Raw genomic sequence first — 14096 nt, forward strand, 5'->3', positions numbered from 1 at the left:
GCTTGGCCGCTTGCCAGCGCCACATTGCCGCTGTCGTCCTGCTTTTATCTGGCGATCTGCGTGGGCATCCTTGATCCTATCGCATGCGTTTGTTCCAGGTCACATTTCTTGCTTCGCTCAAGCTCTCGTCTTCTGATCTCTTTGTTGTACTCTCGCATTTTCTCACATCCCAAGTTTTTCAGTCCGTAGATCTCAGCTCGTTTTTTGAAGTTGTTAAAGACACGAAAGCTAACCCTTTAAGTGATTCTTTGGTGTCACGTTAAAAACTGCCAACTGATAATAAAACGAACTTTCGTGCGAACACAAAGACACTTCCGGTTTGTTGAATTGTAGTGTCTTACGTGAGTTTAGAAGACATCGCTCACGTCATGTCGAGTGGTTCTAGTAAGAATATCATAACGAGGAAGATTGCCTTGATGGGCTATCCGTGTGTTGGTTAGTTCCAACATTTAGCCTACGGCAGTGAATGCAGTAGAAATGAGACTTTCGTTCAGGAAAATCATCTATAACACTGCGATTTGTCCAGGGACATTTCCCGGATGCATACGATACTACGATAGAGGATCTACACAATAAACCATATCGGTGGCTTGGTCGCGACTACAATCTGAGAATTACAGGTAGTGTATTGGTTACTTCTTTCTCAACTTTTGTTTTCTTGTATTGTTTGCACGGGAACACAACCGTGGTGGCTCAAGTAATGTGTTTTCGAGCCTGTACACAAATGATTTGGTTTCTCTTTGGGCGTTGTATTAGTATAGCCCTCACAAGTATTTCCTCAATTACTATTAAATATCTTTACTTGAGTTGTTTCGCTAAGAGGTAGCTCAGGTAAAATTCTTATGGACTTCCTTCTTAACGAAAGTCCCTAAATTAGAGACATTTTGGGAGTAGTGATATCGCTGTGTTGAAATTTCGAACTGCTTTTTTCTCTTGAAGACTGGGATGCTATTTAAACTGTAGATCTCTTTGGATTTTTATGCACTAGAAACCGTAACTCTTCCCGATACCGACGTAGCTGACTTTTGACTGTCATAGCATTTTACTCATAATTGACAGTGTCTAAAGGTATGCTTTTAACAACAAATCCATTCCTTAACTCAGGATCGACGTCGTATAAGAAGAAGAAAACCTTGTATTCTTACTTTAGAACGGTTAGAAATATTCTAGCGAGGGCGGAATGCATTTTCAGTAATGAATTATTTTAGTCTTTTTCGTCTGAAATAGGGCCTCCAACATCTTTTTTGACGGTGTTGCCAGCTACCAGCTGCAAATCTTTGATAACAAAAATAGTGGAAGCAGTATGTTGACCTGATCTTGGAGGTGAATAATGAACGCTGAATGTTGAAACACCCATCTGTGGAGTGTGACGCTCAAAATCAAATGATATTTTGCAGCGGGGCATATTGGAAAGAAAATGTTGTAGAGTGCTTCTCACTTTGACCTGTGTAGTGGAAAGGTGGTGAAGAAAATATTCTAACAGTCTTTTTCTTCTAACTATTTTCCTTCTATGTTCCTTCTCTTTGCTTCCTATCCCTTTTTCTGTTGTGTGTTCATACTTCACGTTCTTTTTGTATCTCTGTTTAAATTTTTTTTTAATTTTTTAGTTTTTTAATTCCTCTGCTTTTTTTAAAAGATAGAACTCTACATCGATGGCTGCTTGATTTTGAGCTTGACACGGGTCCTGGAGTGAGCGTGTTTTATATGCATTATTGTATGTCTGAGCTGACCATGTTGTTCATATTGTTATCAGAGTTGCAGATCAAAAAAATAATCAGAAACTGTCAGGATGCGAAATATGTGCTCACGCGTTTAAGAATACGTGCAAAATATACATTAATTTCAACAAATTTTCGTAAAGAGAAGATTACATGAAGAGAATCCTGGCGGAGTACTCGGCGATTCGATTTATTTCAAAGTGGATTTATAAAAATTTATTTATTAATGTTTTACATTTACACATCAATTAAAGCGTTTTTATGGGACACTTCGCGGGTTTGATTTGCTGTTGAACCATTTTTTTTTTGTTTGCAAATGGGAAAAAACTCAAAACCTTAACTCTAAACGATGAAATACTTATTATTGAACAATTTAGAATTACTTAATATTAAGTTATTTATAACAGTCTATGCATTAATTTTATAAAATTTAATAACTAAGTGTGTGTGCACATAATACGTTTAGAAGATTGCATGAATTTCTTCAGTGTGCATGAAATTCCTCAGTGACGACCATTTTATGTAGGACTTATTTTGTGGGATGTGACAGATTTCTTCTCTCTTCTCTTCTTCCTTCCTAGTCCCTTCTTTTTCTTCTTCCTTCTTCATCCCTTCTTATTCATTTCCTCCCCCTACGAGTAGTCAATTCCTGTTATGAAAATCCTAACACGCTTAATCATGCATTTAACTGACATTCTTCGATAACAACCTTTAAAATATATTGTTGGGTTTATGCTCCCACGTTATTTTGTTATGTACATGCTTCATGTCTTTTGAGCAGGTGCGATAAGGAGAAGCCGGACCCTCCTCAGGTGAAGGGGGTTTAGCCCACGGGGTGCAGCTCAAGTGAAGGGGTCCCTTCGCCAAAAGTACAAAAGTGAAGGGGGTCTTTTCGCCAATTGTCCAAAAGTGAAGGGGTCGGAACACCGGCTCCGACTATTGCATCTATGTTCTGATTTTGCAGAAGATTAGATAAATTTTTCTGTGTTCAATGTTAAACCTTCTACTTTATCTTTCGTTTGTTATTTTCCATCAAAAAATAAGGTAGCGGTATTTTTAAGGGAAAAGAGGGGATTAAAATTTTGTGTGGATATAATTTCTTCATTATTTAATTATTCAAAAGACTAGACTTTAGCAACAGCAAAAGCATTTATATCCATGTTCCATGTTTTTTGTTATTGTGTATGTTATATTTGTAATGTTACACGTGATGCTATTATTGCTGACCGTTACTACTATTTCTTCCTTGTTTGTAGTGTATAGGTGAATCATGACAAATTTCATCACTCAAGGTGTCCTATTTGAAGGAGCAGAATCGAAAGAAACATGTTATTTGTGCTCAGTTTAGTGAATATAAACACTACAAAAAGAAACGAAAAATAAGAAGGGAAACCCGAATAAAAGAAAAATGATCTACTTTAAAAAATGTTTTTTCTAGTTAGTGATCGTGTGCAGACTACTTTTTTCTTCCTACACCTCTGGGTTGGGTTGTTAAACCCTTTTGCAGACACGGAGTTAAGAACAGTAGCCGACCTTTCTTGACCTCTAGGTGGACATTTTCAAGTCAGTCTCATCGAGGTAATTATGAATACCAGATGAAAAACAACACATGGAAGAGGAAACTCTTCAGAGGAACTGGTTATATAACTCTATAGTAGCGATATTCTCTTTTTAAAAGGTATTGAAGTCGGCATTTGAGGCTCATTTTCAGGAGTTAGCGAAGAATTAACTGGGTTGCAAACTGTTCAACGGACTTAATTCTCGATTCTGAGTCGAGTGGTAGAATGTAAAGAACCGGCTCAGTTGTGCTTCCTTCTCATCAACGCCCCTGGAACCTTCGGAAATCAACCGATCAAGTTCCTACCATTGTCTCCAACCTAAAGTTTCATTTTCCCAAGGATTTCTAGTATTTGGAAAAATGATCTGGCTGTATGGGTGTTTTAGTAAAACCGCCTCTCCATCTTTTTGTAGATTTCTCAGCACCTCACTACTACATGTCAAATTAAAGTTGAGACTTGTTCAATTCTTGTAACCATGCCTTTGTACGAGGATGTTACTTTATTATTGATTAGAACACTGATTCCAAGTTTCTGACTGATGATGTTTTGCAGTTTTCAAGAGTAATTATAGTTGACTTCAAATATTTCTTTCTATCCTTTCTCAACGAAAAACTATCGAACTCACCTTTTGAATACATTTATTGCCGGCTCATTGCCGATTTTCATAGATTCTTCTTTCAAAGGTAGAATTTGGAATGAGGATACCAACTTTGAGAAATTTGTACTAAGGTAGGCGTAACTTCGTTGTAGGAATGATCTACATGAAAGGGATAGAAGTAATGAATTTTGTAGCCTAACTAAATTTAGAAGAAGACTCGCTATTATGCTCTCATTGTTCTTAATTACTGGAGATCTAGCGTCTTACGTCACTTCTAGCTGTGACTGTGGTAGTCCTGAGCCTATTTCCAGAAATGGTGGTGGATTTTCGTTAGTGCGAATGTTGTTGAGTGGAAAGAAATATGGAATACAATAGGTAATTGAGGGAGTATACATTCCTACGTCCCATTACAATTGCTGATTTGCATATGATGTAGTTAGTCTATTGAAATATTCTGTTCCTGATGTTAGCAGAGCGAAGTTTTGGCATATTTCACGGATTTTATGATGTTTTGATGCATCCCATATCTCTATCCTTTATGTATCTAAAGTGTGAGCTATCTTTCATTCGTGGCACTTTAATGAAAACATGAAAACATTGCGCGTGGTTATTTCGGATGCATAGAAACTGCATGGGGAGGTTGTGGTGTGGTTGCAAACTAAGTAATAGATCCACGATTTGCACTTCTGTTATATGCTTCAATTCTTTAGCAAAGAATTTCGTGATTTTGAGATTCTCCGCATAGTGCACACATTGAGTGAATATCCTAAAACTTTGTATAAGAAGTACTTCACCCGATCTCATTTCCATTCAGACACTGCCGGTCAACAGGAGTATTCGATCTTTCCTCGCAGTTGCTCAGTGGACATAGATGGTTTCATTTTAGTATACGCTATCGATGACAAAAAATCGTAAGTTGAAATAATACTAATAATAAGTAATAATAGTAATAATATTGTTGTAATACATGAAACCAGAAGTATCTTCTTAAGGTTTGAAATCATCCAGATCATACACGATAAGATTATGGAAACGATAGGAGACGATAAGTAATATTTTTTTGAAGACTTGTTTTAGTTGGTCATTCTTCGATTTTTCTTAGGGTTCCCATAGTAATTGTGGGTAACAAAGTGGATCTGCAGCACGCGTCACGTGTAGTGACGAAAGAAGATGGTTCGAAACTTGCTCAGAAGTGGAAGGCTGCTTTCATTGAAACTTCAGCGAAAGACAACACTGTGAGATGTCACTGTTTATCCTATCAGTATGTAATTACAGCGGTTGTTTTAGGCAGTACAACAAATTTTCGACAAAATGCTTCATCAAATCGAACTTGCGAGAGGGAACATTAGTGAGCAGTCGGGTGGCAAGTGCTGTATTTCTTAATTTTTTTTAGAAAGCTTGTTTTAGTTGCTAGTCTTCAAATTTAGTTTTAGTATTTAATTTTGTATTCTTAAATCCGGAGTATCTGACACGAGTTTCTGTGTTTATCATTGACTTGTCGATGAATTATTCGATGCGGTGTTTGTTAGGTAAAGTCTCTGTTGCTTATATATAGTGGCTTTCCTAGGCACCAGTTTTTTTTTCTTACCAGTGAATGTAGTGTAAATTTCGTTACGTTTTTATTACAATTATAGTTGTACACTACTTTCTGTTGCTACATTTGTTTGTAGCTTTTCTGCGCTGTACATATTTTTGTTGACATTTGCAACTTGATTAAATTTTTATGCTTATTCTGAAGTTCACATTAGTATGGGTTTTATCCTTTTCACTCTATTTGTTCTTCTTTCCTTGACATGACATTTGATAATCCGAAGATATAGTCTGGTTTGACCAAACATTTCAATGTATTCCCGTTTTATGGCACGTTTACTGTCAGATGATGTCCGGAAGCAGTCAGATATTTCAGCCGTCTACTGCGCCATGCGATCTACGTCCAACTTCTCCCCTAGGTCAGTGCCAACGGAATATTGCTACTTTTGCCGCAGCGGGAATAAAACCTATACAAAGTGTAACTAATTTTGTTTGTTCTGACTTGTAATTAGCATTGCAGCTTCTACGACTTTTCTTTGACGAAACATAATATTTCCAATGGTGTAGCTTGTTGCTAGGTGTTACAGTCGGCGTCGAACATGTTGTGGGACGCTTAACGCTGCCACCATACTTCACTGACGCGAGGGCGTGACTTGAGTATTGTGTGAAGTATACTGGGAGCCTTTGGCCTGGAGTGCCCTTCCATGTTATTAACCACTATTGGTAGGCACTGATAAACTCTCTGAAGCTCCTTTGTCATGTATTCTGCAAGTTTTTTGTTCTTTTGCCTGTACTTGATTGCGATAACAGAATTTTAGTAAAACAACGTGTCGTTACTTCTACTACACCCTGTAGTTTTTTTTTTGCGAAATTTTCCGTGAGAAAGATCTTGCTTTGGCTACATTTTGGAGTAGTTCTAGTCATGCGCATTTACATGGAAAAATGAAGGACAAATCAGATTCCTACAAACTGAATTTTTTTCTTTAGCTGTGAAACTAACGAAGAGAAATTTTGCTGAGATTGTGTAATGATAATCGTGCAGAAACACACGAAAAAGAAACGAAAGCTATTGAAAAAAAAGAAAAGGAAAAATCCTCTTGAGAGCATATTGGTGCCGTTGTCATATTGATCAGTCCTCTGGCCAAGGTAACTGTCGTCGCTGTCGCTTCCGCCAGGTCGTAACGCGTGATACTGACATAACATGTCGATTGCGTATTGTGTTTCGTGTTTTTTTTTCATGGGTTCACTTCTTGGCTATTGCGGTGGTTTTCCGTTTTCGAGGGAGAGATTTGAAAGGTGCCTAGTGCTTTCTTTAAGTGCCGCATCATGTGTTTGAGCCACCTAATTTTACTGTTTCTAACAAATGCAGCGCTCATCTCGTTGAAAAAGGTGGATCTCCGCCTAGTGTTTGGCGTTTTTTCACTTATGTGGAGCGGGGTACGTCTAACATCACCCACACAGTTGAGTCTTCAGTGATGCTGGCAGCATTCTCGGCTTGCCTCTAAAACTTCCAGACTTCTGAATCGTACATTAAAAGAGAAAGAAAGATAGCGATAAAGAGGTGGACGCGATCCCGGATGTACTTGGTCCTTATCACTGCTGCCTTGGTGGTCGCCTAGTCGGTCGTTCCTCAATTTCAACTCTGGAATCGTATTGTTGATCATGTTTATTTCTCCTCGCAAATATAAATAGTTGGAGCATTCTACTATAATTGATCTGAATCGGATAGACACCAATAAGCTATTTTTTTCAATGAAGGATCAGCTAGATATCGACTTTTATGCACAGTCGAAGTTGCTTCAAACAAAACCAATGAATAGGCTACTGCGGAGATCGGGGCCTGTAGAAGGTTGGCACGTTCTAAGGTTGTTCTTGTAGGGCCAAACGTTACCCACGTCGTTTTTCAGGACGAATTGGGGAAATTGAGCACAGAATTTGTTCCGCTTAAAGGCAGCGTATCATGAAGCTGACGATGTGGAGGTCTTTGTGGGCAAATATAAAGTGCTGTGTGAAGATTTCGAGAAAACGACGTGGGTAACGTTTGTTCCTACAAGAACAACCTTAGAACGTGCTAACCTTCTACAGGCCCCGATCTCCGCAGCAGCCTATTCATTGGTTTTGTTTGAAGCATCTGTAGCATAATCCAGTCGCAGAATGGTCACATTGAAGTTTTCTTGGGCTGAACTTAACAGTGGGAAAGTGAGTAGGATTAAGCAATTGTTTTGCAGCGCTAACGCGTGCGATTAGTTCATCATAGCACCATGTGATTTATTGAATATTTATTGCACCGTCTTTAAAAATCTGGCAAACACTAGAAGAACGTAAAACAATTTGGTATTACTTTGCTAAGTTTCCGACGGGCGATGGTCGAGAGGTTCCAATTATGATCTTTTTACCCACCGCTATATTTGACATAATGGTGCAACTTTTATTTTATTTTTAATCAATTTTTATAATGTGATCATCTAATTTAATTTAAAAATTCTTCTAATTTAAGGTGATCACGATGGCACGGATGTCATGAGCCGGTTTCCGAACCTGCCAAAGTTGGCGGAAACAGTTGGCAAGTTCGTGCACTGCGTTATTTGTTTACTGTTCTACAGACTGTTTCAGACTGCCTTTGTCTCATGAACTTTACAAGCGGTCTTCGAAGGCTGAGAATTTTAAAACCACCAAGAGACGCCTGTCTCTTGAAACTCTTGAGTTGATACGTCAGCGTGGAGCAGCACGAGCCGCGGGGAACCAAGAACTCACGTCCGAGCTCGCAAGGCTTTGCAGAGAGGCGATAAAGGAAGACCTTAAAGAGAGAAGAGCAGAAGTGCTGGCTGAAGCTGCAGAGGCGGGGAAAAGCATCCGCTATGCCCGCCAAGACTTCGCCAGTCGCAAGACGAGGATGACTGCTCTCCGGAACCCAAAGGGAACAGCCATTGCATCGAGAAGGGGGATGGAGAAAATCATCTACGACTTCTACTCTGATCTCTTCGACAGAGTCCACTTGCTTCCTCATCATCTGAGGGAAGACGGACAAGTCATTCCAGAGGTTCTTCCGTCCGAAATACGATATGTTATCATGTCGGTAAGAAATCGTAAGACACCCGGTCCCTACAGAATAAGACCAGAACACCTGAAGAGCCTTCCGCCAGTACTCATCAACACCCTGGCGAGGCTCTTTACACGTTATCTGTTGGAATGCAAGGTTCCTAAACAGTGGAAGACAGCAAGACCGTGTTGTTGTATAAAAAGGGAGATCCACATGACATCGGCAACTATCGTCCAATCTGCTTACTGTCCGTCATCTACAAGCTCTTTACAAGAGTGATCCTTAATAGGATTGAAAAAGTCTTGGATGAAGGGCGGCCATGCGAGCAAGCAGGGTTTCGAAAAGGATTCAGCACGATTGAGCACATTCACACTGTTTTGAAACTCATCGAGGTATCACGAGAGTACAAGATATCGCTCTGTCTCACCTTCATCGACTTGAAGAAGGCCTTTGACTCAGTTGAGACGGAAGCGGTCGTGGAAGCCTTGGACAACCAAGGCGTCCCTACTCAGTACATAAAGGTACTTCTAGAGTTGTACAGTAACTTCACGACCGGAATTTCGCCATACTACAAGAACATCATCATTGACGTGAAGAGGGGGTTCCGACAGGGTGATACAATTCCACCCAAAATATTCACAGCCACCCTCGAGAACGCAATGCGAAAGTTGGAATGGGACGACATGGGAGTGAAGGTTGATGGTCGGCAGCTACACCATTTGCGCTTTGCTGATGACATGACTGATAACACCTAGCATCAGCCAAGCGGAACGAATGCTGGCCGAATTCGACGAAACATGTGGATGCATCGGTCTTCAGCTGAATCTACAAAAGATGATGTTCATGCGGAACGGATGGATCTCATATTCCCCATTCACGCTCAACGGAACGAACATATCTGAAAGCACCAGCTATGTTTATCTGGGTGGGGAATTGAACATGATGAACGACCTGGCCCCCGAGCTGGGCAGGAGGAGACGAGCGGCTTAGGGAGCATACAAGAGCATCGGGGATGTAGTGAAGAAGACCAGAAACACCCGGCTCCGTGCTCACCTCTTCAACACCACCGTAATTCCTGCTTTGACCTATGCTTCGGAAACCTGGGCATTTCGCAAGCAGGAAGAAAACGCAGTGAGCATCATTAAACGCGCAATTGAGAGAGTGATGCTAGGAGTGTCCCGTTTTACGCAACTGAGGGACAGGATTTGAATTTCTTTCCTACGTCAGCGATCGAAGATTAGAGACACCGCCACGTTTGCCAAGAAAAACAAAATAAGGTGGCCGGACACGTGATGCGCTTCAACCATTGGACCAGAGCCATGAGCGATTGGGTTCCCCGCGATATTAAGCGCACTACAGGAAGACCGCCGACCCGATGGTCAGATTTCTTCACGAAGTCCTTCAAAGAAAAATATGATGCTTTTCGTGTCCCACGCGAAAGGAGGAACCACTGGGCTACTCTGGCACGCGATCGGCACAAATGGAAGAATTACTGGCGCCCGCTCGACCTGTTCGAGGATCAACGGGAGTCAAGGTGATCAAGGTGATTAAAGGGGCCACACTCACAGAAACCATTCATGCACGGAGCAGAAGTTTATTTTCTAGAGGCCAAAATCTCAGAGGGGTCCTAAGGACAAAACAAACTAGGAACCTAATACAGAGGGGCTTTGATAATTTTATGTGATAAAGGATGAAGGCAACGCGCCCCTTCAATTCAGAATCGCTTGAGGTTTACGAATGCGTATCTAGTCCCATCAATAAAGTGCAGAGACTAGTCGATGTATCAAGGCAGTGCATTTATCCTCTCAGACAAGTTTTGTACCAATTAATCGACTAAGGAAGTATGAAAAGCTTGGTTTGGTACCCGGCGGTTTCCAATCATCAATCGATTGTGCAGTTACAGACGAACTTCTTACCGACTGTGCTAGACCCACTAGTTATGTATTATTATTTGGAACGATCAAAACCAATGAAAGTGACTCCGACAGACTTGTTGTGCTCTGAGTAGACTTTCCAACGCCTGTCTTCACCGGGGATGTAGCGCGTCACTCTACTGCAGAACTTTTTACGTCGATTGCATGCGTCATCTGGAGAAAATAATTTTATTTTCTCTGTGTTGGACTACGTTTTGTTATCCCAGTAGCAGTTATCATTTTTGGCCTGAATTCTAAGTGAATAGATGTGATATTCGTTAGAAACGATGACCAATTTCGTAATTAGCTCAATTTTTTTTCTTTAATACACATGTCAGTCTCTAAAAACATTCACCAAAAAGGGCACTCTTAGCATTTGCGGCAATTCGATGTAGTCGATATAATCTCCTTCAAAGCGTTATATCAGGTTACCCTCGTGTTGCTCTAGTAGACGAAAACTTAATTTTTCGTCGTATTATTGCTCCGTTGAGACTGTAGAAGACACTTCTTTTTTAATCGAAAAACCCCGTACGATAGGGGAATATGCTTTCATAGAAGTGCTATCATTTCGTCAGCATGGTAGAATAATAGTACGGCGTGCAACTACTGGTTTTTCTTTAGAAGAACTTCTAATCTTCCTTTATTTTGCTGTTATTTAGTGTGGATGTAGTGGCTAAAGTGGAGTCATTGAAGAAATGGACAATTGGTACCTTTAAAAATTCAAGACAGCAACTGCTAGAACATATGGGAAAGGTAAACTATCTTTTACCTTTTTTACGCCGTTATTCCTGCGAAGTCTTTGATTGTGGAAATAGAGCCAAGCCAATGCTCTCCGGCATAATTTGCCGTCTTTAGAGTGCTGCTAATAATAATCTTGTTTGCATTTAGATAGATAAAACAATTGATGTTGAGTTTGAGAAAGAATGCGACAACATAAAGGAATTGCATAAAAGGTTTGTCAGCCGACAGAACGGCATCTCTTGTTTCTTGTTAAGTTTCTTATTTAAAGGTATGGTGCTGTGGTGGCTGCTTCACGAGAATTCACAAATCTGTTAACTCAATTATCTCAGGCGGAAAAGAATCTCGCTGAAAGTCTACACTCGTTGTCTCTTAAGGAAGTTGCTATCAAGGTAATTTCTTTGCATGGACTCGTTTTTTTACGTTCTAATATTGTTCTCTTGTTCTCTGCACGTACTTATGCACGTTATCTCAATGATTCCATAAACTTGCTTCCACAGGACTCCTGACTTATTTGCACTGAATCCTTTGCAGTCACAAGTGGGTACAACATCTGATTCTATGCGGAACGTTGCTGATCATGCAACTGCTCTCGAGAATTGCCTTCGCTACTTCCTCTCATCTATAGAAACCCTTCACGGAAAAACCATAGTCGATACGTTGGAAACAATTTATGCTACTGAAGCGGTAATTTGGTGTCCATTTACTCTTCTGTTGTTATGAGTTAATAGACGTATTAAATAGCTAGTTCCTCTCAGATACGTTTTAGCAAATACAGGTGAAAATATTTTCTATTGATCTGAAGTTAGTAGTTCTCTTTATAAACGTGCTGTTCTGATGTTACAGGCACGAATTGAATACGATGTTTGTCGCCATGAATTGGAAGCTTTGCATAGTCATGCAACAGTTAGTCCTACTACTATTCAGTTAGCTGAAGAACGAGCAACTCAGCAACGTGATAAATACGAACGGCTGAAAGCTGACGTCCGTGTAAGTGCGTGTTTGAGATCCATCAAAAATGACAGAGATATTTTTCATTCAGGTGAAATTGCGACTGCTTGAGGAGAACCGCGTTCAAGTGATGACAAAACAATTGGAAAAGTTGCAAACAGCACTAGCTGCTTATTTCTCAGGAAATGCACAACTGTTAACATCTTCCGTCGCAGAGCTTTCCACATTGTCTGTACCTACGTCCTCACTTCTTTTGTGAACCCATGTCTTTCTTATGGTACAGTGAACCCACTTGTATCGGTCTTCCTGAATAATTTGTAAATTACCTCGCCTTTCTTGCAGCTTCACAGTTGGACTTTTTTCTGGGAGTCTTTTATATATCCTTCCTGTGCAGCTGGGTCGTTCTGTCCTTTATGTATCCTACTTGTGTAGCTGGGTCGTTCTGTGATAATAAGGTTTTATTCGGTGTTTGCCTTGATTCACTGATAACATTCTTTTACAACGATAACAGTTTTATCAAATTGTTCGTGTTAGGGTATTTCTATTAAGAATTCAGATATTACCTTTTGCCATACGTCCTTTCTTCTTGTAAATTAATATTGTGCCCTGCATAACCCTACACTATTTATTTATTCTTCTCTTGGAACCTTCATTAGACATAATTCTACGTACTTCATAAAACTGGCAGCACGTGGGTTGCGCTGCACAGGAGTGGTTCTGTTTCTTTTTACCGACACCCAGTAGAATTGCATCTAATGCAGATCTCTTGGACACTTGCTTTCTGTCCAAGTAGTATTTACGAAAAAAAAGAGAGAAAAAAAAAGAAAAAGAGGAGAACGCGTGTTATCTACATGTTGTGAAGGCCACTAGCACTGGTTGCTTGTGAAGAAAAAAATGTGTGCAGTTTGGAATTCTGCGAAGATGATGCAGAACGTGAAGCTTTCATTACACAATTGAATCATACCCCATTCAAACCCACGCTTAGTCATTTAAGGGCGGGTGTGGCTCAGTCGGTTAGAGGTTGTAGCCACACGGCCAAGGGTTCGAATCTGCCCTAGTGCTCACCAAGCCCTTCATCCCTCCGGGGTCGATAAATTGGTACCAGACTTGTCTGGGAAGATAAAAACACTGACCTGATCATCGGCTGACCCCCGCAAATCATTGTATAGGCCAACACGCGTTCCAAAACCTCAACGATTACGAATTCCAGTAAAACGCGTTGGCGCATCCCAAGTGGATTGATACGCCAGTGACTTTATCTTTTTATCCTTTTTAGTCATTTAAACTCACGTTCGGGTTGATTTGATATTCCATTCTGTTGCGAATGAAAGGATTAGGTATTGGTCTCAGTTACTGAGTCTGTGAAATGCCATTCGTTCAAAGTAGATGGAGGACATTTTTTTGTACTTTTTTTGAGCTCACCTTAGAGTACAGGGTCACAACGACATGGAACATGGAGCCACCGCGTAAGACGTTGCTCTCTAGGAGATGGAGCTGCCGTATGAATATCGCTGAGTTGTGCATTCTGAGAGAAGTCCGCTTATTCAACTGCACCGAACTCAGGTCGTTTTGATCCGACTAAATCGAGAGTCTAACCACAGACGCAGGTGTCTACGCAAATGCACTACCCTCCAGGTAGACTTTCGAAATATAGTTAGTTCGCCCCGTCCACACAATCATCTCGTCACCTGCCAGTCCAATGGTTGAAGCGCATCACGTGTCCGGCTTTTCTCTAGTCTTTAATCTCTAGTCTTCGTTCTTTGCGAAAAGAACTTCGAATCCCGTCTCTCACTTGTATGATACTTCTAGCATCACTCTTCCGCGTTCAGTGACGCTCATCGCTTGTTTTTCCTGCGTGGTGCCCAGGTTGTATGGCCCAAGTATAGGTCAGAGCAGGAAGTACTGTGATGTTGAAGAGTTGAGCACGGAGCGGGTGTTCCTAGACTTCTTCAGTACATCCTTGATACTCTTATATACTCCCCGCTCGTTTTTTCCTGTCCAGCTCAGGAATCAGGTCGTATTTCATGCTCATTTCCCCACCATGATAAA

General features: G+C 40.6%; 2 protein-coding genes across 4 annotated transcripts; both read left to right on the forward strand.

Annotated features, from left to right (window-relative positions):
• Positions 1-368: 368 nt before the first annotated feature.
• Positions 369-5258, forward strand: RB195_009947 (uncharacterized protein; the record flags this gene model as incomplete). Its single annotated transcript, XM_064190729.1, has 6 exons — positions 369-435; positions 495-620; positions 4690-4786; positions 4868-4924; positions 4978-5110; positions 5163-5258. 6 exons carry the CDS (start codon positions 369-371, stop codon positions 5256-5258), a joined length of 576 nt encoding a protein of 191 aa, XP_064048312.1.
• A 493-nt stretch (positions 5259-5751) lies between these two features.
• Positions 5752-12306, forward strand: RB195_009948 (uncharacterized protein; the record flags this gene model as incomplete). 3 transcript variants are annotated; one of them, XM_064190731.1, is made up of 8 exons in its annotated part: positions 5752-5824; positions 7903-7972; positions 11018-11111; positions 11247-11311; positions 11368-11488; positions 11631-11783; positions 11943-12086; positions 12139-12306. In XM_064190731.1, 8 exons carry the CDS (start codon positions 5752-5754, stop codon positions 12304-12306), a joined length of 888 nt encoding a protein of 295 aa, XP_064048313.1. The 3 variants fall into 3 exon arrangements, with proteins under 3 accessions (XP_064048313.1, XP_064048314.1, XP_013297176.2); XM_013441722.2 differs by lacking the exons at positions 5752-5824; positions 7903-7972 and adding an exon at positions 9765-9979; XM_064190730.1 differs by lacking the exons at positions 11018-11111; positions 11247-11311; positions 11368-11488; ... (1 more) ...; positions 11943-12086; positions 12139-12306 and adding exons at positions 8019-8445; positions 8514-8601; positions 8758-9200.
• Positions 12307-14096: the final 1790 nt, after the last annotated feature.

Source organism: Necator americanus, chromosome III (assembly GCF_031761385.1).
Source record: "Necator americanus strain Aroian chromosome III, whole genome shotgun sequence".
Lineage (NCBI taxonomy): Eukaryota > Metazoa > Nematoda > Chromadorea > Rhabditida > Ancylostomatidae > Necator > Necator americanus.